General features: G+C 36.2%; 1 protein-coding gene across 3 annotated transcripts in view; it reads left to right on the top strand.

Moving 5' to 3' along the window:
- The window catches only part of ABCD3 (ATP binding cassette subfamily D member 3), a 100,759-nt gene extending 81,216 nt beyond the window's left edge, over nucleotides 1–19,543 (top strand). For all 3 annotated transcript variants that reach the window (XM_015145391.3, XM_015145401.3, XM_015145406.3), the window contains exons 17-23: nucleotides 4,837–4,914; nucleotides 5,020–5,085; nucleotides 5,181–5,270; nucleotides 5,729–5,848; nucleotides 12,969–13,073; nucleotides 16,017–16,073; nucleotides 17,927–19,543. In XM_015145391.3, the coding sequence (XP_015000877.1) occupies nucleotides 4,837–4,914; nucleotides 5,020–5,085; nucleotides 5,181–5,270; nucleotides 5,729–5,848; nucleotides 12,969–13,073; nucleotides 16,017–16,073; nucleotides 17,927–18,004 (594 nt within the window). In that variant the 3' untranslated portion in view covers nucleotides 18,005–19,543. The remainder of the gene's footprint in view (nucleotides 1–4,836; nucleotides 4,915–5,019; nucleotides 5,086–5,180; nucleotides 5,271–5,728; nucleotides 5,849–12,968; nucleotides 13,074–16,016; nucleotides 16,074–17,926) is intronic.
- The last annotated feature ends 1,892 nt before the right edge of the window (nucleotides 19,544–21,435 follow it).

The raw sequence follows: 21,435 nt of genomic DNA, 5'->3' as shown, positions 1-21,435 counted from the left end.
TCCCCAATACAGCCATATTTATCTGTCTAGATATTATTCTGGGAGGTATGTAGACTGGAGAGAACCTAAGAGGTAACAGCTTGCAGGTTACCATGTGGGGATTAAAATAGTACTTTGTCTGAGATGGGCGGATTGCTTGAACTCAGGAGTTTGAGACCAGCCTGGGCAATGTGGCAAAACCCCATCTCTGAAAAATAAAAAAAAAAATAGCCAGGTGTGGTGGTGCACACCTTTGGTCCTGGTTACGCAGGCGACTGAGGTGGGAGGATCGCTTGTGCCAGGGAGGCAGAGGTTGCACAGTGAGCAGAGATTGCACCACTGTACTCCAGTCAGAGCTACAGACTGAGACCCTGTCTCCAAAAAACAAGCACTTTGTAACTTATTAAGATTTTTACCTTTTCAGTAAGGCGTACTTAACAGTGTTTAAAGAAACTAATCAGTCTTCATAAACACCATATTTTTATATAATTTTTCTTTTACTTAAATTTATGTGTAGAATTTTTGATTTGTTATGATAAATTTATAGAAGGTAGGATTTATCAAGGAGTATTATTTGGGGGTATATTTTTATTGGTTAAAAATATGGTGTTTCAAAGCATTGGTTGATCCAGTAAAGCATTCTGAGAGTCTCAATAATATAATGCTGTCAAGAACGTAATTTTCAGTAAATGTTACTGTTGGCTTTTAGTCTTAATTTAACCCCACAAAAAATATGTACTTAATAAACTTGTAATACGGACAAATTATCCCTGGCTTATCATGGCTGACATCATAATTGGAAGTTTTGTTCAACACCACCAAAAGCCATGGAATAAAGAAAAGTGAATGCTGAGTAGGCTAGCCAGGCTTGATTTAGAGCATAAAAGAATAACTCAGGATTTCAGTAAGTCTGGTTATTATTTATATACATCATTACAAATCTGCTTTTGGGGTTTCCTGGCATATTGCAACAAATAATGTGGAAGGGTATTATTGGAGGCGGGAATATTGATACCATTGTAAACCACAAAGAGCAGTTGGGAGGGGAGAATGTATATATGGCCAACATTACTGAAATAAAGCGTAGTAGCAGGGAACCATTTAATTACAGCTCACTGAACTTTAGGACCTTCTAAGGGCATCGCTGTAACAGTAGAGTATGATTATTTTATATGGTAACTTTGCTTTATGAGGAACATTCAGTATATTCAATTTTATATGATAAGGAAATTATGTTATTTAAAAAGAAGTCTATCAAAATGATTCTTTAATTATCAGATAAAATGTTTATTCATTTGGAAAAGTCACTTAGAACAACTCTAACAACGATGTGTGTAAATTGTTATTTTCTTTTAGATCAACTGTGTGTCAGGCTGCTTCATTCTTTTTTAAGAAGTTTTTAAAATGTAAAAATAAACATAAAATTTGGCTTTTTATCCATTTCTAAGTGTGTGATTCAGTGGCAGTAAGTTCATTTACAGTGTTATGTAGCCACCACCACTATCCATTTCCAGAACTTTTCCATCATCCCAAATAGAAACTCTGTACTCATTAAACAACAACTCTCCTTCCTTCCTCTCCTGAACCCCTGGTAACCTCTCATTCTTTCTGTCTCTATGAATTTGACTGCTCTAGGGATCACATATAAGTGAAGTCATACAGCATTTGTCCTTTTGTGGCTGGTTTATTTCATTTAGCATAATGTTCTCAAAGTTCATCTATATTGTAGCATGTGTCAGAGTTTCATTCATTTTAAAGGTTGAATGCCATTTCATTGTGTGTGTGTGTGGCGGGGGGCGGGGGCACATTTTGTGTATCCATCCATCCCCTTGGGTTGCTTCCTTGCTTCCACCTTTTGGCTGTTGTGAACAATGCTGATGGCTCTGTGTTTTGTCACAGTAAAAGCCAATGTCCTTTCAGTGCCTGCCACTACCCTACTCCTACCTGATACCTCTCCGATCTCATTTCCTACTAGTATTCTTTCCTGTTCGTTCCTCAGTAAAATCAGTCTTGTTTCTGCTTTGTTTTTTCTTTTTTTTTTTTTTGAATAGGATAGCTACGTTCCTGCTTCAGTGCCTTTGTACCAGCATTTTTTTTGTTTTGTCTTGTTTTGAGATGGAGCCTTGCTCTGTCACCCAGGCTGGAGCACAGTGGCGTGATCTTGGCTCACTGCAACCTCTGCCTCCCAGGTTCAAGCAGTTCTCATGCCTCAGCCTCCTTAGTAGCTGGGATTACAGGCACATGCCACTGCATCCAGCTAATTTTTGTATTTTTAGTAGAGACAGGGTTTTACCATGTTGGCCAGGCTGTACCAGCTTTTTATGGGTAAAGGTGGGGACTAGAACAGTCTTCTTTTAGTTAAATCCTAATTCACCCCTTCTTTCAAAGTTTCACTCAGTTGTCATTTTCAATAAAGTCTACTCTGACCACCTTAAAAATGCAACTTCCCTCACCCGCTTCCAAGTTCCCTTTATCTGTTTTTTCCTCCAAACTACTTATTTTTTCATACACTATTTAACTTGTATATTATGTGTATTCTTTATTGTATGTCTCTTGCCACTAGAATGTAAACCAGTAAAGGTAGAGGTTTTTGGTTTTTTGTTTTTGTTTTTTGTCTCTTTTGGTCACGAATGTGGCCTACTTGCCTAGAACAGAGCCTGACAGAGAGCATTCAATAAATATTCATTGAATTAAATAATAGGAACAGAAGGCTCACCAATTTAACAGATTTGTTAAAGGCAGGTTACCAGCTAGGGTAACTCATATATCTCTCTGATATTTTCTTTCCTGTTGTGTTGCGTTGGTGTTTAATGTTGTAAGCTAGAATTATAGCTAAGATTTTCTGATTCTTTACAGAGTTGATCAGATACTTATAAGATCATAAGCCTAGAACTTAACCACTCTGCATTTTCTCATTTATGTTGTTGCAGAATAATTTAGTGCCACTTGTAAATATTTATAGTGTACATATATTTTGATAAAACAGTTATAATTTCTAAGAATGGAATCTACAGAAACATTACTTACTATTGCATAAGTTTACTTGCTGACTTGTACACTCATTGCAGTATTATCTAGAGGAGCAAAACAAAATGCAGACCTAAATATTTAGCCAAAGGGGAGTGTTTAAATAAGTTATAGTATATCCTTACTATGGAAGATGTTGTGGGAAGTCAGGGACCTCGAACAGAGGGATCGGCTAAAGCCATGGCAGAAGAACATAAATTGTGAAGATTTCATGGACATTTATCACTTCCCCAATCAATACTCTTGTGATTTCCTATACCTGTCTTTAATCTCAACCCCATCATCTTTGTAAACTGAGGTGTCGCCGCAGGACCCTGTGATGATTGCGTTAACTGCACAAATTGTTTAAACAAGATGAAATCTGGGGACCTTGAAAAAAGAACGGGATAACCATGATGTTCAGGGAACAAGGGAGATAACCATTAGGTCAGGCTGCCTGAGTGCCGGGCGGAACAGAGTCATATTTCTCTTCTTTCGAAAGCGAGTAGGAGAAATGTCGCTGAATTCTTTTTCTCAGCAAGGAACAGCCCTGAGAAAGAGAATGCGTTCCTAGGGGGAGGTCTCTGAAATGGCCGCTCTGGGAATGTCTGTCTTTTACGGTTGTAGATAAGGGATGAAATAAGCCCTGGTCTCCCGTAGTGCTCCCGGGCTTATTAGGATGAGGAAATTCCCGCCTAATAAATTTTGGTCAGACCGGTCGTCTGCTCTCAAACCCTGTCTCCTGATAAGATGTTATCAATGACAATTCGTGCTGAAACTTCATTAGCAATTTTAATTTTGCCCAGCTCCTGTGATCTCGCCCTGCCTCCATTTGCCTTGTGATACTTTATTACCTTGTGAAGCATGTGATCTCTGTGAGCCACACCCTAGTCATACACTCCCTCCCCTTTTGAAAATCACTAATAAAAATTTGCTGGTTTTGTGGCTTGGGGGGGCATCATGGAACCTGCCGACATGTGATGTCTCCCCCAGATACCCAGCTTTAAAATTTCTCTCTTTTGTACTCTTTCCCTTTATTTCTCAGACCGGCCAACACTTAGGGAAATAGAAAAGAACCTACGTGAAACAACATTGAATTATCAGGGGCGGGTTCCCCCGATAGGAAGATGCTTGAGGCATTAAAGGAAAGGAATAGGGGAATCTGAATATACTGACCTGGAAGAATGTCTGTGATATATTGTTAAATAGTAAAAGCAAGTTGTAGAACAGTCCATAGAGTATGTTTTCATTTTTTTAAGAGAGACTGTATATACACATGTATTTATTGTTTTCAAGAATTCTCAGTTTTTTAAACTTTAGTTCTTCTATCTTAAGTTGATATCAGTCAATTTATTTATTTATTTATACATACATGTATATAGATGTGGTCTTGTTCTGTCAGCCTAGGTGACATCATAGCTCACTGCATCCTTGAACTGCTGGACTCAAGCAATCCTCCCACCTCAGCCTCCCGAGTAGCTGGGACTACAGGTGTGCATCACCACACCTGCCTAATTTTTTATTTTTATTTTTTGTGGAGATGAGGGTCTCACTTCATCTCCCAGGTTAGTCTCAAACTCCCAGTTTCAAGCGATCCTCCTGTGAGCCACCGTACCCAGCAATAATAATTTTTTAAGTGAAAAAAAAAGTAATGGTAAGAATTGGAAGTAAACAAAGTAAAAGGTCCCTTTACAATACCTCTTTACTGCTCTACCTAATGCTACATTTACAGACAAATAGAAGGCTTATAATTAGCCAGGAGCTATTAATACTTGAGTCTAAGGAAATGTTCATTGAGTGTATGTTAATTTGATTTAATTACTTCACAGACTGATTTTTTTTTTTTTTCAGGTTCAATCTGGGGCTAATGTTCTAATTTGTGGTCCTAATGGCTGCGGAAAGAGTTCTCTTTTCCGTGTTCTTGGTGAAGTAAGTACAAGTTGGCCTCAAAATTTTGCAGTCTTATTTTGCCATACTGTCTACCACTTTGCAAATTTTACAATTGTTCTTCTCCCTTCTCTCTTTTTTTAATAGTTATGGCCTCTTTTTGGAGGACGTCTAACTAAACCCGAGAGAGGAAAGTTATTTTATGTTCCTCAAGTAAGACCTAGCTTGAGTTATCTTTGATTTAAAGATCCTTTTGTTTATTTATTTTTTAATGTTTCTTCTAATGACTTTTGCTCTACTACTGTCAGAGACCTTACATGACCCTTGGAACACTTCGAGACCAAGTGATATATCCAGATGGACGAGAAGATCAGAAAAGGAAGGGAATATCTGACTTAGTAAGGAAACGTTTATATCCTAGATCCACTGAAAATACTCCATTTCAGATTGTTTATTTTAATCAATTAAGTATTTTAAATGCCAGGTAGTTTATCTTAATCTGTAATGCCTTCCAAAGCCATTAATTATGATTTTCTAAGCTGAGGTAAGATGATAATCCCTTGGCTTAAAAAGAGGTTAATCTTAACCTTTGCACTATTTGTTTTCTCATTGCCATCATCCTTTTATTATGTACAATAGTGTTATTCTTTTTAAGCTACTAGACATATTTTGTCAAGTTTAGTGTAGCTAGGAGTTGAAAGATTCAGGGCTACCTTGTGCCACATTCTTTTTTGAAATGTATCTTTTAAGTGGTACAGATAATAGAATTACAGTGATTCCAGTTTAAAAAATAAACCAAGATTTAGAATGTTGGCTTATATTAAGTTTGATTTCCCTTTAATCATTTTGCTGAAAGGTACTGAAGGAATACTTAGACAACGTCCAGTTGGGTCATATCCTTGAACGTGAAGGAGGCTGGGACAGCGTTCAGGATTGGATGGATGTACTGAGTGGTGGAGAAAAGCAAAGAATGGCAGTAAGTATACTCTGAAGAAATTGCACAAGAATGCAACTGGTTCCAGCATTTTGATTAATCAGGATACAAAGTTTCATCTTATATTTTTTTTATTCAGCAGCTGTTTCAGTATGGATTAGTTTAAATTATCATAAAAGTGCTTGAAAATCTTTAACTTGCATGTAAATTTGGAATTCTGAAAAATTCATAAATAATCCTGCCAGTACCTATGAAAGGAAAAGCTGCAGATCCAACTATATACCAGTAATCCATTTTTCTAAAAGTTCAGAGAAACTCTGTAACTCATTAGTCCTGGGATATAAGGTAATCCTGGCTGGGTTATGAAATTTCTTCTCATGTCTCTTCCCTATAGACATCTCTTTTGTCTCACTCAGACTTTTCTTCTGAAATAGCTGAAGGTATTAGAAATGATCCATTCAGATTTTATCTTTATTCTGTTCTTGCCCTTTTCCTCTACTATATGTATGTTTTTGTTTCAAGGTTCGGTATCCACTACTTAAAGTTACTTAGAATTTTTAAGTTTTCCTAATATAAACAAGCATTTGAAAGAAACTACTTTAATTGTTAGGATGACTAAACTTGTCCCAAACCAAAAATATGCACTAAACACTACACAGAAGAATGAGACCAGCCTGGGCAACAAAGCAAGACCCTTTCTCTACAAAAAAATTTTAAAATTTTCTGGGTGTAGTGGCACATGCCTATAGTCCTAGCTACTGGGATGTGGAAAGATTGCTTGAGTCCAGGAGTTTGAGGCTGCAGTGGGCTGTGATCACACACCATGGCACTCCAGGCTGGGCAATAGAGGGACATCCTCTCTCTAAAAATAAATAAATAAATAAAAATTTTAAAAGCGGTAGTTTGGCTACCTTGTCAAGAGGGGCAACTTCATGAAGAGTCATTTTTTTTAACGATATATTCCATAGTTTGAATAGATCCAAGCAAGAGATTCTCCTCTCCCGCTGCAGAGTATTAGCCTCGTGGAGATTAGAGAAAACTATAGCTAAGGAAAGAAAGCGAAAGAAATTGGCTTATGGCAGAACTTCTGACCCATTATATTCAGGTTATATTCTATCTTTTTGTTACCTCCAAGTCCCTGATTTTGCAGCTTATTTTTCCCAAAATCATACCCACTCTACATGAGGTTAATATTAACTTAATAGTGTGACTTGCCTGGCTAGTGCTGTGATGTGAGATGAATCTAGTGTGAAGAATGAATCATAAATGGGAGAGATAATAGCTATATTCAAAATGGAAATTAGGCTGAAGAAGTGAAAATTTGAAATGATTAGGCATTTCTAGAGTCAATTTAGAAGATGACTGTAGAAATAACTGCAAATCAAGAACTGCAAAACAACTTTAAATTTCTGTGCTATGTCTTCAGAGAAAATGGAAGCATATGGTTCAGAAATGAACACGATGGAAACTGAGAGAATGAATAATGAATGTACTTAAACCGAGGAACTCTGTGTGTGTGGTATAAAAATACAGAGGGGATAATTTTTATTTGAAGATTAGGAATTCAAAGGCATGCCCAGAGCAGTGGGGGGCTGAGGCAGGAGAATCGCTTCAACCCAGGAGACATAGGTTGCAGTGAGCTGAGATCACGCCACTGCAGTCTAGCCTGGGCAAACACAGCAAGACTCCGTCTCAAAAGGAAAAAAAAACAACAAAAAAACCAAAAAACAGATGATCCAACACAAGTGTTTGGGAAATGGGGAAAGGTCACCTGTGACACTGCTGCATATATAATTGGAGCATGGCTAAGCCATTGGCAGGGTGTGTTCTGTGTAAGCCAATGTCTGGAGAATTGAATGTGATGTGGGAAAGAGAGCCTGTTGTTTTGTTTCAGAGTGGGGAAAGGAGAAGGCTAACGCTACAAATATTAACATTGGTGAAATTAGGTCAAGAGTGTATATGTGTGTTCATTTTACTGTCCTTTCAGTTTTTTGGTAGGATTGAAAATTACCAAAGTAGAAAGTTGGGGGGGAAATAGGTATTATAATTTTTAGGAAGAACAGACCTAAAAGGCCTAGCCACTTAGAACAGTGAGTCAGCCAGGGTTGCTCAAGCTAATGTCACAATTTGGGGTATCTTGTGTTTCTGACCAAAAGTTACCTTTTCCACTCCATTTTTTCTTGCTCTTCTATTTAGTTTTCTTATTTTGAGTTTTCTAATTTTGAATTATGAGTTTTCTTATGAGTTTCTTATGAATTTTCTTATGAGTTTTCTTATGAATTTCTAATGAGTTTTCTTATTTTGAATTATGAAAAAGTATATATGATAGAAAAGTGGAATATTTATTTAAGTATAAATTGGGCCAAACCCCTTTACCAGAGATACCACTGTTATAAAATTTTTAGTGTTTTCTTAAATCCATTTTTGTAAATCTTTTTTTTTTTTAACCTTAAGCAACTATGCCCCTTTCTCAAATTCCCTGAGATCTCTAGAATATTGATCCTTCCCTTTTCTTACAACTGATCAGTCCTTTTCTGTCTCTGCCTCCTTTACTGTCCAGTACAGACTTCATAATCCAGGGCATGGCCTATAGGAGATAAGATGTATTTCTTAAGGAATGAACAGTTCATCCCTTCCCCTTAACTTCCTTTCCCACACTTTGTGTCATCCTATTACCTAAATCCCAACCCAATTATTTGCCTTGGCAGTTCTTTGCCTTGGCACTTCTCTAACCACTCTTCTGAGCACAGCTAAAAAACATCAGATGGGCTCACAGCATGGCTTAGCAATCATTTTACTTATTTTTATCCTCCTCTCATTTTTCATGACAATCATTTTAAAACTACCAATTTTGGGTTTTCTACCCCATTACTTAACCCACCGCACTTGGCAGAATAACTTGCCTTCTACTTCTCAAAGAAGATAGGCTATTATTTCAGTTCAATGACAGCTAATTTTTATTGAGTGCTGAATAGATGACAGACAGTATGTCAGGCACCTTACACAGGTGATCTCATTTCATCGTCACAGCAGTCCTGTGAGGTAAGAACTGGGAATGCCACCCCTCCTGTTTTGTTTTTGTTTTTTTTCTTTGAGACAGAGTCTCATTCTGTCACCCAGGCTGGAGTACAGTGGCACGATCTCAGCTCACCATAACCTCCGCCTCCCAGGTTCAAGAGATTCTCCTGCCTCAGCCTCCCAAGTAGCTGGGATTACAGGCAAGCACCACCACACCTGGCTAATTTTTGTATTTTTTTTTAGTAGAGACGGGGTTTCACCATGTTGGCCAGGCTGGTCTCAAGTTCCTGACTTCAAATGATCCGCCTGCCTCGACCTCCCAACATGCTGGGATTTTACGTGTGAGCCACTGCGCCTGGCCGAAATGCCCCATTTTACAGAGGAGATTGAACTTCTGTACAGTTCAGTAACTGGCCAAGCAAAGACAGCTAGTAAATGTTAAAGCTGATGGTGGGGGCTTTGCAAGCAGTATGGCTCCAGTGTGCATATGCTTATTCACTTTACAACAAACTTGCCCAACCTGCAGCTCACGGATGCATGCAGCCCAGGACAGCTTTGAATGCAAGCTAACACAAATTCATAAACTTTCTTAAAATATTATGAGAATTTTTTGTGGGCGTGAATTTTTTTTTTTTTTTTTTTTGAAGCGGAGTCTTGCTCTGTTGCCCAGGCTGGAGTGCAGTGGCGTGATCTTGGCTCACTGCAAGCTCCGCCTCCCGGGTTCACGCCATTCTCCTACCTCAGCCGCCCGAGTAGCTGGGACTACAGGCGCCCGCCACCACGCCCGGCTAATTTTTTTGTATTTTTTGTATTTTTAGTAGAGACAGGGTTTCACTGTGTTAGCCAGGATGGTCTCGATCTCCAGACCTCATGAGCCACTGCACCCAGCCATGATTTTTTTTTTAAGCTCATCAGATATCGTTAGTGTTAGTGTATTTTATGGGTGACCCAAGACAATTCTTCTAATGTGGCCCAGGGAAACCAAAAAAATTGGACACTCCTGCTTTACAACTTTCTTGTATTGTGGCATTAAGTAGTTGACAACATAGTGGGAGAGAGAGACATGTGATGAGAAAATGTCCATGTCATGTACTAAGTGTGAGGAGGGAGGTATGCACAGAGTCTTTTGGGAGCAGAGAGGAGAGACATTGGTGGAATGCCCTCAGATAACCATTCCTCTTAATTAAGTGTGTGCTGCTCTGTCCTGACCTTCCTACTTCCACTGTCTGTGGAAGATATGTCATCTTTCTTGAGAAAGGCTAATATCTCCATCTATGTTTATAGACCCTCTGTCTTCTGACTTTATCACATCCTTTTCCTTCGGTTATGTCCCCTCCCTCAGCCCCCACCTACATTTAACCTCTTCTAGTCCTTCTCTTGCAGAAAGACATTTTTCAGGTCTCTTTGATCTAAAAAGCAAACTCAGCCTTAGCCAAAGCTTCCCTGTGGTCTGTACCTTTCATTTTCTGCACAGTTGAACTTCTTCATAGTCTATACTTGCTGCCTCCCCTTCCTCACCTCATGCAAATAGGTGGAAAGCTATTTTAGTCATTCATTTATTAGATATTTGAATGCTACCCATATATAAGTATTCAGTACGTAGTAGTGATTAAAACAGTCTCTGCTTTTCTGCATTTTTTTTTTTTTTGAGACAGAGTCTCACCCAGGCTGAGTGTTACCCAGGCTGGAGTGCAGTTGCACAAGCTTGGCTCACTGCAACCTCCACCTCTCAGGTACAAGCGATTCTTGTTCCTCAGCCTTCCGGGTAGCTGGGACTACAGGCATGCGCCACCATGACTGGCTCATTTTTGTATTTTTAGTAGATACAAGGTTTCACCATGTTGGCCAGGCTAGTCTCGAACTCCTAGCCTCAAGTGATCTGCCCTCCTCAGCCCCGCAAAGTGCTGGGATTATAGGCATGAACCACCATGTTCTGCCCCAGCTTTTGTAAATCTTACAGCTTAGGCAGGTAGACAAAGACAAATATACAATTCACAATATATGAAGTGCTTCAGAGGTGTTACAGAAAGGACCCACTTGGATTGTGGTTAGGGATGAGGGTAGGATTGCCTGAGAATATGACATTATAAGCAGAAATTTGAAAGCTCTAAGGAGCAGAGTAAGGCATTTAAGACATACGAAAAGAATGACGTGTGCTTAAGCCTCTAAGGCATAAGGCACCTTGTTCCTAGCAGTTGAGAGGAGGTGGTGTTGGCTAGAATGTTGAGGTTAGAGTAAATAGGAATAAGATCGTGCAGGTCTTGTAGACCATGGTAAGGAGTTTGAATTTTAAGTGAAATGGGAAGTTGTTGAAAGGTTTTAAGCCAGAGAGTGAAGTTCCCTGATTGACATGTGTGAAAGATGTTCTCTGGTTATATGGAGAGTGGACTGGAGAGGAGCAGCAGAAGTGGTAGGAGCTTACTTGTAGTCTATCCAGACAGGAGATGAGTATGCTCTGGGCCAAGGGCATGTTTGTGGAGATGAGGAAAAGGGAGTGAACTTGAAACTTCACATTTCTTACTTGAATGGACTTTTTAGTTCTTTTTAAAAATAGTGGTGGGAGAGTGAAAGGGAAGAGGAAAAGGGAAGGACCAGACCAGGGAGGACTCCTGGCTTTCTAGCTGGAACAACTGTTTGATAGTTTATTTGCTGAAGTGTTCAAGATTAGGGAAGGGAATGGATTTTAGAGGGAAAATCTAGAAATTACATTTGAGTTTTAGACTTTTAACATTTGAGAGTCTTGTGAGATACCCAAGTAAAAACTCGAATAGGAATTTTTATTTTTAATTTTTTAAATGTGTCAAATTTTAAATTTTTGTTTTTTGAGATAGCATCTTGCTGTTTCAGCCATGCTGGAGTGCAGTGGCCTGATCATAGCTCACTACAGCCTTGACCTACTGGGCTCAAGCCCTCCTGTCTTAGCCTCCTGAGTAGTTGGAACCACAGGTGAACACCATCATGCTTGGCTAATTTTTTTTTTTTTTTTTTTTTTTTAAGTGGAGATGTGGTTTCCCTGTGTTGCCTGGGCTGGTTTCAAACTCCTGATCTCTAGCAATGCTCCTGCCACAGCCTCACAAAGTGCTGGGATTATAGGCATGAGCCACTGTGCCTGGCCGAAATTTTTATATATCTGGAAATAGAGAAGTATGAGTGAGAGATGCATATTGCAAGTTTATAGAATGTAAATACTATTTGAAATCAGAAGATTGGATGAGATCACTGAGAGATAGAATACAGGAAAAAGAGAAGGAGACCTAGAAATTAGCCCTAAGGAGCTCCTGTATTTAATGGTCAAGTGGAGGAGAAAGTGCTAGAAAAGAAACTGAAAAAGGATCCTCAGAAGTAGGAGGAAACTTATGTGCATGGTTTTACTATCACTTTCTCAAGAAGGATGGAGTGGTCTTCTAAGGAGAATGTTGCAGAGAAGATAAATTAAGGATAGAAGACTGCCCCACTGGTCTTAAACATGGAGATCTTTTCAGGGGGCAGATGACAAAAATTGGAATATCTGTTACACAAAAGATCAGAATAAACGGTCCCCAGAAAATACATGGGAACAAAAATGTGGGAAAATGTTCATCATTCCTGATAGTCAAAGAAATGTATGCTATAATTTTGATATTAATTTTCATTTATAAAATTAGCAAAGGCTTAAAAAAATGAGCACAACCAGAACTGACAATGGGGATATAAAACAGGTACAATAAAAAATTATTGGTGAGAATAGTAATTGGTACCATTACTTAAGCAATAAAATATTTAAAATAGAGACCTTTTTGCATCAGAGTCATCTAGTCTGAATTCTGAGATTTGGTTAAAATATGTATTCTGTAATCTTATTTGTTTAGTGAGCTTTCTTTAATACTAGTTTGAAACTCCCTCTCTCATCAGTCTTAAGTTTTGTGTTTTACTCCGAGCAATTAATATTTCCCATGAAGTACATTTTTCCCTTTGTTCAGGATGACAGTGAAAACAGTTATGTTTATATTGTTTCTATTTCTGGGAAGTAGATATTTTGAATTAGAATAATTTTTATACTTTTGATTTACAAGACTGCAAATGCATATTTAACTTGTTTGTTTCGGCTTATTAATTTTAGGTCTCTGCCTGTGTTTTACACAAAAATTTTTTTTTTATGCTTCAGATGGCAAGATTATTTTATCATAAACCCCAGTTTGCCATTTTGGACGAATGCACAAGTGCAGTTAGTGTCGACGTGGAAGGCTACATTTACAGTCATTGTCGAAAGGTAAGTGTGCAGGTGCTCAGTTTGAGAAGCCATGGCCTCTTTCCTAGTGTAAACTGTGTCCAAATCTGTCCAAAGAGAAGATTCCAAGTCAAAAAGTAACACAATTTCTACCCAAAGATTTCTTGTTTTAATAAAGATTTAAAACATATGAGTAAAAGAAAAATAATTATAAATACAATTCTGTATATAATCTCTTTATATATAGAAATAGATTTAAATATGTTGTTTTATATCGCATTAATATTAAATATGTTGTTTTATATCTCAATATATTAGCATTAATATATTAGTATTAATATATTAATGAGATATAAAACAACATATTTAAATCTATTCCCCTTTACCTCATTACTTATACTCAGAGTTAATAAATTGCGCTTTTCTTAATTTATTCCATTAACTTTATCTAAAATTAGGGTTTTTTTTAAATGAATAAGACTCAACAATAATTATTTGGCAATTTTTAATTTATTCGTTTTATTTTCTAGCCTGAGCACTATTTTACCAAAGCTGCTTTTAGTAGCCAAGTCTGAGGCTGTCTTTATTGGTTCCATTCTTTAAGTAATTATTCAGTAGTATCAATTTTCTTTCTTTTTTTTTCTTTCTTTGAGAAATTGTTACCAACATCTATACTGTGGTTAAATTTTGGAACAAATGTAGTATATCCTAGCCATTTTATAGTTTCTATATAAGTAAATGAGGTAGATGAGGATTTTTAACATTTTGTATTCGTTCTTTGGGAGTTCTCAATAAATAATAAAGGTCATATTGAGTATATATAGTATGAATTCCTACTATTAAGCCCTGCTAAACCAGAATCTGCATTTTAACAAAATTCTAAGATGATTCAAATGCACATTAAAGTTTAAGAAGCACTAGTGTGATGATAAAAGAATAAATTTGGTATTCTTTGTAGAAAGATTTTAACTACTGATTTTATCTTGTTAATGATTTATTTTCTATTCTGAATTTGCCTTGGTAATATATAATTATACATTTGTTCATGTTGGTTTTCAAATTTCATAGGTATTAGAGATGTTTATGGTATTCTCATATACATAAAACCATGTAGTCTGCACTTAATTCAATAACATAGCGGCTCTTTGCTGGTAATTTTGACCACGTGGTTTCCTCTTATGCCCTAGGTATAGGCTTGAAATCCCCACAGAAGACTGTATAAATTCTGTAAAACATCAGTTCCATTTAAAAGAAAATTCATATGGGGCCTCATTGATAATTTAAATTACTGTGATAGCACTTAAACATGTATAAACATGAAATGAGGTGTGAACTCCTTAAGCCTAGAGCTCTTTTACAGCTACAAAATTAATATAAAGTTACACATTAAATACAGACAAAACAAATACAGTTTCAAACTTGCAACATTAAAGAGACCTATGATACCATTTAGATGAAACTAAACCAGTGGTTTGGGATTTAACTAAGGAAAGATAGAATCTGAGGTTCAAATTTTATTATTTTGCATTTTGCTTTTTATTTTGACATATACTCCATATATTTTTTATATCCTCATATAAAGAATGTGTGCATTAAGTAGATATCTAATCCAACTATTGTAGAATCATGAACAGAGAAATAATACCTGAAATGAGCTTTGAAAAATCAGAAAAGTGTGGTATGGTTGAAATATATGTTTTATTAATACTGATAATATGTTTATTTTATTATGCAATTCCTAACCAATTTAAGTTCCTTTTTAAAGTGCAGGCAAACACATTTGAAGTTTTATGTTTTATCACTTTGGCAATCAGAGGTGTAAATACAAACTTAGGAACTTCAATCTCATGGTAAAAATGACCCAGAATATACTTATAATGATCTTTTAAAAATTATTATCAAAATGAAAATGAAATTAAGAAACCATGGTAAAAATTTCCCAGATGCCCTAAGCATGCATTTGCCAGCCTTGAGTGATCCACTTGGAGGAACAGTGACCCAGAGTGGGGTTTCTTGGTCTTGGCACTATTGACCTTTTGACTGGTAATTCCTAGTTGGGCAGGGCTGGGGGTTGCTGTGCACTGGAGGATGTTTAGAAAGCATCCTGGGCCTCTACCCATTAGATGCCAGTAGTACTTCCAGTTGTGACAATAAAAATGCCTCCAGTCATTGCCAAATGTCCCCCCAAGGGACAGATATCACCAACCTCCCCGCCTTGGTTGAGAACCACTGATCTAGAGCAACTACAGCTGTTACCTATTAATGTTTTTGTTCTGTTTTGTTTTGTTTTTGAAAATCTGAAGTACAGATCTATAAATACGTATTCACAATCTGAAATCCAGAAAGTGCTTAAATTCAAAACATTTTTCATAATTTTGTAGCAAGTTCACTGGGTAAAACTTTGCCTAAGCTAACAAAAGATATTTAAACTCTATTTGTCTCACTTAATATCAGTGTCCATATGTGTTGCTGCTGAAACATTTATGTGTTTAATTACAAAATTCTGTCTCAGAACTCTCTGGGGGTGTTAAATAATACATTTTCAAAATCTGAATTCCAAGACACATTCCAAAACAATAGTTTATGGTAGGGGATTATGACCCTGTATTTGAGAAGCAAGTTGACTGTCAACAATGCTATACTGATTTAATTTTTCCTGATTTTGACCTTTGGCTATTTTTATCCTTCTCATATTCCTCTCATATATTTTTCACAATAAAATAGGAGACATGCTAGGAGATATGTTTTTTGCCCAAAACAGAATAATACACTTAATGCCAGTACCTGGTAGTTTTTATTATGTGGTTGATGGCCAGTGTTTTCCATTGCTATAAACATTTGGCATCAGTTGTAATTTTTTTCTCATTGACACTGCTTTTTAACTTTAATCACTGAAGACAGTCCTCTTAACAGCTTAAAGTACATGGACTAGTTTAATTTGTGACTCTGTTATTGATTAAACCTAAATCATTTTCTTTGTATTAGGTTGGCATCACTCTCTTCACTGTGTCTCATAGGAAATCTCTTTGGAAACATCATGAGGTTTGTATTTCTTTCATTGAATGGTACAGCGAAATTTTATTTTCTTTAAAATAAGAATTCTGGTGAATATGGTTTTAAATTGTATGGCTTGTATTCCCTTAAACATATGTCTTAAGGAGAAAAGGCGGTTTTATTTGTTTTATAAAATAGGATTTTCTTAAATATTGTAGTTGTCGGTTTTGAAAGCAATGGTGTAACATTTTTTCTCCAGTTTTACAAGTGACTCTTATCTGTTAATAGTAACTGACTAAACTTTGCATAGTCTTATCACAAATATGGTGAAGTAAACTTTTCTTATCCAGAAGTGACAGAGGAGAAAAAGTCTTAAGAAGAATTAGATGGCAAAAAATTTAGGGGCATTTTTAATAGAGGTCAGGACTACAAGGGGGAAGATTGAGTAATGTCAGCTATGTTTATCAATGCACTGTAGTAAATAGGATTCATTAGGTAGTGACTATAATTTACAAAGATATTCAAGTGAGGCTTACATTGGTGCACGTGTGTTACTTGTTCTGTTGCTTCAGTAGTGCCATTCTCACTATGGCAGTTCTTTTCAACTCTTAATGTAAAATGCTCAAAACCTGGAAGTAAACCCAGTTTAATTCTCTTTATTTTCTTTCCTCCTCCCTCCCTCCCTTCCTTTCTTCCTTTCTTTTCTTCTTTCCTTTCTGTCTTTCCCCCTTCCCTCTTTCCTTTCTTCTCTTCTTTCCTTCCTTTTTCCTTTTTTTCTTCCTAAATGATATAGAAATTTTAGGTAAAAGCAAGGGTTTGAGAAAAATTGGAATAATGGTAAGGGTATCTTGCTACACAAAACATATAACCTGATTAAGGACCGTTTTTTTTGCCAGATACTGAGCTAAGTGTCATAAGGGATGCAAATTAATTACAATCTTTACCTTCAAGAGCTTTAGGATGTAGATGATAGTCTACAAGTGATAAAATGAAGAGCATAGGATTTGAAGTTGGAGAGCCTGGGTTCAGGCACCAGTGTTTCTAGCCTCAATTACTTCCTTTGTATAATGAAGTTATTGATCCTTACCTGCCTATCTCTTAGCTTACCATGAAAATTAGACAGGTAGCCTATATGAAAGTACTTAATAAAATTCAATGAAATTGTATATAACTGTATGACTTTTAAAGATAGCTTTTATTATTTTATTGCATATTATAATTTGTCAGTTTTTCATGAGCTGAACAAGAAATTGAATAACTAGAAATGAAAGCCCTTTAAAATATAGCCAAGCCTTTGTGTTTTCTCAGAAGTTCATAAATATTATAGCCATAGGACATTGAGAGGAATTGAGAGCATCTGGGTTTCACTTTCCTCTTCTTTTGGAGGTATAGACAAGTAGCAAAATAATCATCAGGCCAGTGATCATGTGAAGGAGGGGAACACAACTAGAATGAGAGGGGCCAGGATAGCTAAGAAATAGTAATACAGAAAATGGAAACTCAGAAAGCTTTCTGCAAATAAGCCACTAAATAAAAACAGAAGGCTTTGTAACTGCTGTTGTGTCTTCAGAGGTTAGGATATATAGGCACTTTTTATAGCTCTTTTTCCCCTCTACTAAATTAAAAACAAATAAAAAGCCTTAAGCTAGAGATTCCGAGCTGATTAGGAAATCAGGCTACAGGAAGCAATGACTGACATATGGAACAGTCCTGCATTTAGCACAGTTTAACCTACTGGTAGCTGAGATTCTTGGTCATGGAGTTAAGGAAGCATTCTAATTTGTGGGATGCTTATAGATTTAGCTCCCTTAAAATAATGAGGAAGTCTGTATTTTACTTTTCATAAAGGACAGTACTGTATTCACTTAGTTACTGACTTTTTTCCCCCTTCTTTCCCATAGTACTACCTGCATATGGATGGCAGAGGCAACTATGAATTCAAACAGATAACAGAAGATACAGTTGAGTTTGGCTCTTAGAGAAATCTGGAGAACTATACCTGCTTCAATGAAATAATTACAGAATACACTTAGAAATGCAAAGTACATTGTAAAATAAAGTTGAGCTTGGTTTTTTAAAAAAAAACAAAGCAACAAATTAACTAGATATAGAATAATGGAGAACAAGTTGTTAAAACATTTAGTATTATATAGGATATTGCTAATTGTGTATATGTTGGTTTAATTATTAATATGTACTAAGAATGTCCTTATTCTTGTGGTTAAAAACCTGCCTAAATTAAATTGGGCTTCAATCACTGTAACCTGATTCATCCTGGGATGTAAACCATTTGAAGTCAGCTAATTGGACTTTTATGGCTCTATCTTTTCCTTCAATGAAGAACCCTATTTAAAACCAGGTTATCATTTGTCCTGTTCCAGCCAGGTAGTCTTCAGTTTCATTTTCCTGTGCCCCATGGTAGTTGGAAACAAATCATAATGTATTATTTAAATGTATAACATCATTGCATAACAGCATTTATTACACAGTGGCAGATTTCTTTAGCTGCCACAGTAATACTCATTCCTTGTGTGTGTCTTGGGTGCATTTAACTCCAGGAAAGCCATTTTGATTTTCCTTAACTAAATGATAAATGTACCCCTCTCAGTCTGCAGTATTGAGTTGTTTAAAGTATATGTGCAGTCTTGCTTACAAGGAGGGGTTACCATGTATCACACTAATCTTCCCAATGTTTGGGATATTAAAACACAAAGTCCTTAACATGCCAGGCTCAAGGTCTTATGGGAGTTTTAGATTTTTTAAAGAATTAGACAAATTTGTGTGTGTTAGAAGCCCATTTATTAGAAGTGTGGTGGTTATTTGGTATTAAACTCCAGATGAGCCATAGGAAGGCACTACATGAAGTAATGCACTGAGTGTGCAATGCTATCACTGTCTTTGACTGTGATTTTATGTTTAAAAAGTATGTTCTAAAATTATTATATATACATGGGTGAATTATGTTTCCGAGGCACTGTTTTATCTCTGTGAATCTTGAATAACTTTTTAATATTTGGGTTATTATGTTGAATGATCCTAAGAGAAGATGATTTCAGTTCATCAAAACATCATTAATGACTTTATGTATTATTTACCCAGGGAGAACTGAAACTGAGTATAATCAATAAGCTAGATATGAAATCAGTTTCTCAAACTGAGCTTCTGAAAGGGGCATTTTATACTCTTGTTTCTGCATAACTGGTTTTGTTTTTTTGCAGAATTAACTATAACAATCACTGGCTACCGAAGTAAACTGATGTACTGAATTCCATAATACATAACATTCAGTTTTTACCACTTCTGTTTAGCAAACTTGTATACTTATTTTCTGTACAGATTTAAAAAAAAAAAAAAAAACAAAACAAAACTCAGATATCCTATACAACTTTTGCTTGTTCTTTTTATTCTGGTATCTAAATACTGAGAGAAGTTCATTTATAATTCAGCCTTGACTTGAAAACATACATAGTTTAGTCTTGACTTGAAAAACACAAAAATAAATTCAGAAAATGCTTTTAGCACAGTGTCTCTTTTTTAAAGTTTTGTCAAGTGTGGTTTTTAATTGAATGAATTTCTCTGTTAGAAAAGTTCAGTAAAATCTGTGTACCTGACAAATGCTACCAAACATCCAGGAGACTTTAAAAGATACTATTCGTCTTGGAAAATATTTTAAGGCATGGGGAAGTTTCAGATGTTCAGATTTCTGGATTACCTTAAACCTACTCGTAGAAGTATTCTCCTAGCTGCCTTATAATTGCTTTTGTTATGATTCTTGCCATCAAAACAACAATTTGGGCTTTTTTTCTTAATTCTTTTCTTTTTTATGTAACAAATATTATAGTGCCTCACCATTTGAGGCACAGAGGAAGATCCTTCTGGAGAATCACATTATGTAATGGTGGTTCTTAGAAGACCCACAATAAAGAAATCCATTGGTTCCAAAACGTGATTGACCACGGAACATCTTTTTCTACGTAATTCCTATGAACACCTTCCAGAAACTACACTGGGAAATGGTAGTTTAATCCGAAGAATAAAGCAAAGAATAAGAACTTTCATCCATGAGCACCATGCTGCATACCAAGACATATCACTGTGTTCTCATAACAAGTTTTTATGTAATGAGAAGTATGAAACAGCGATGGTAGTTTGTTTTGCATTAATAGAATAAAATATATCTAGCATTTGTCTCTTTCCCCCCTTTCTGAATGATTAACATTTGGCTTAAAACCGGTGATACGATAGCATCTGTCATTACCTTATGTAAAGTTTTAACTTTTAAACTTGGTGTTTAAAATCATAATTTGTGCTGAGAAGCAGGATGAATTTTCTTCTAACAGATGGACTTTGACATTGTTAGCTGCAGGAAGCTGTCTCTTTTTTTTTTAAACCTACGTTAGTGATTTTTCCTTTGTGAAGAATTGGAATGTTCTGACCATTTCCATATACATAGCATATGCATGTCACTTTAAGAAAGTGCCAAAACAACTGAAAAGCAATCCCCTTCAAACCTTAGGAACAATGATTTTAAACTCTTCTAGTCGGTGTAATTGCATCTCATTTTTTTAAACAATATGCCTTCATAGCTATTTCTTGGTTTATCAATTTTAGACATTCCCTACCACCTTTTTTTTTTGCCACATCCCCTCATATAGTTAAATCATTTTTTAAATGTGTAAACATATTATTGTAGTATATGTACAAAAACGACAAATTTAGGCTCTGAATTTTTAAGAAAGCGTACACATTCGTAACCACACCCAAACACCAAATGAAATAGAACATTGTTATAGCACTAAAGGCTCCTTCTTGTTCTCTTCCAATTATTAGCTCCTGACTTCTATCACATAAATTGGTTTTGCCTGTTTTTGGACTTTATATATATTAGATACCCTTTTGTATATGACTTCTTTCCCTCAGTATTGTGAGGCTGATTGATCCATGGTAAGTGTCAAAATAGTTCCTTCACTTTTATTGCTGTGTAATGGTTAATTGCAGACCATCCCTGACTTAACAGAGGGTTCAGTTTAGAAGTTTTCAGCTTTATGATGGGTTTACCTGGACGTCAAGTGCATTTTTTGACTTAACGTATTTTTGACTTACTGTGAGTTTATTGGGATGCAGCTCCATTGTAAGACCAGCAGCATCTGTATGTGAATAGGCTATTTATTCCTCTTCCCATTGATGGGCATTGTGTTGTTTTCTGTTTGGACCTGTTAGGAACACTTCCTAGAAATATTTTTATGCATGTCTTTGGGTGCACATGTGTGTGCATTTATGGAATGGAATGTGTTCAGCTTTGGCACTGCCAAAGTTGTTCAGTTTTTACACTGCCACCATAAGCGTGGAAGAATTCTGGTCTTCCTAGTCCTTGCAAAGACTTGATATTCCCAAGTCTTTTTAAAAAATT

Source organism: Macaca mulatta, chromosome 1 (assembly GCF_049350105.2).
Source record: "Macaca mulatta isolate MMU2019108-1 chromosome 1, T2T-MMU8v2.0, whole genome shotgun sequence".
Taxonomy (NCBI): domain Eukaryota; kingdom Metazoa; phylum Chordata; class Mammalia; order Primates; family Cercopithecidae; genus Macaca; species Macaca mulatta.
Note: the sequence above shows the minus strand (reverse complement) of the source record. Positions and strands in the feature narration are given on the sequence as shown.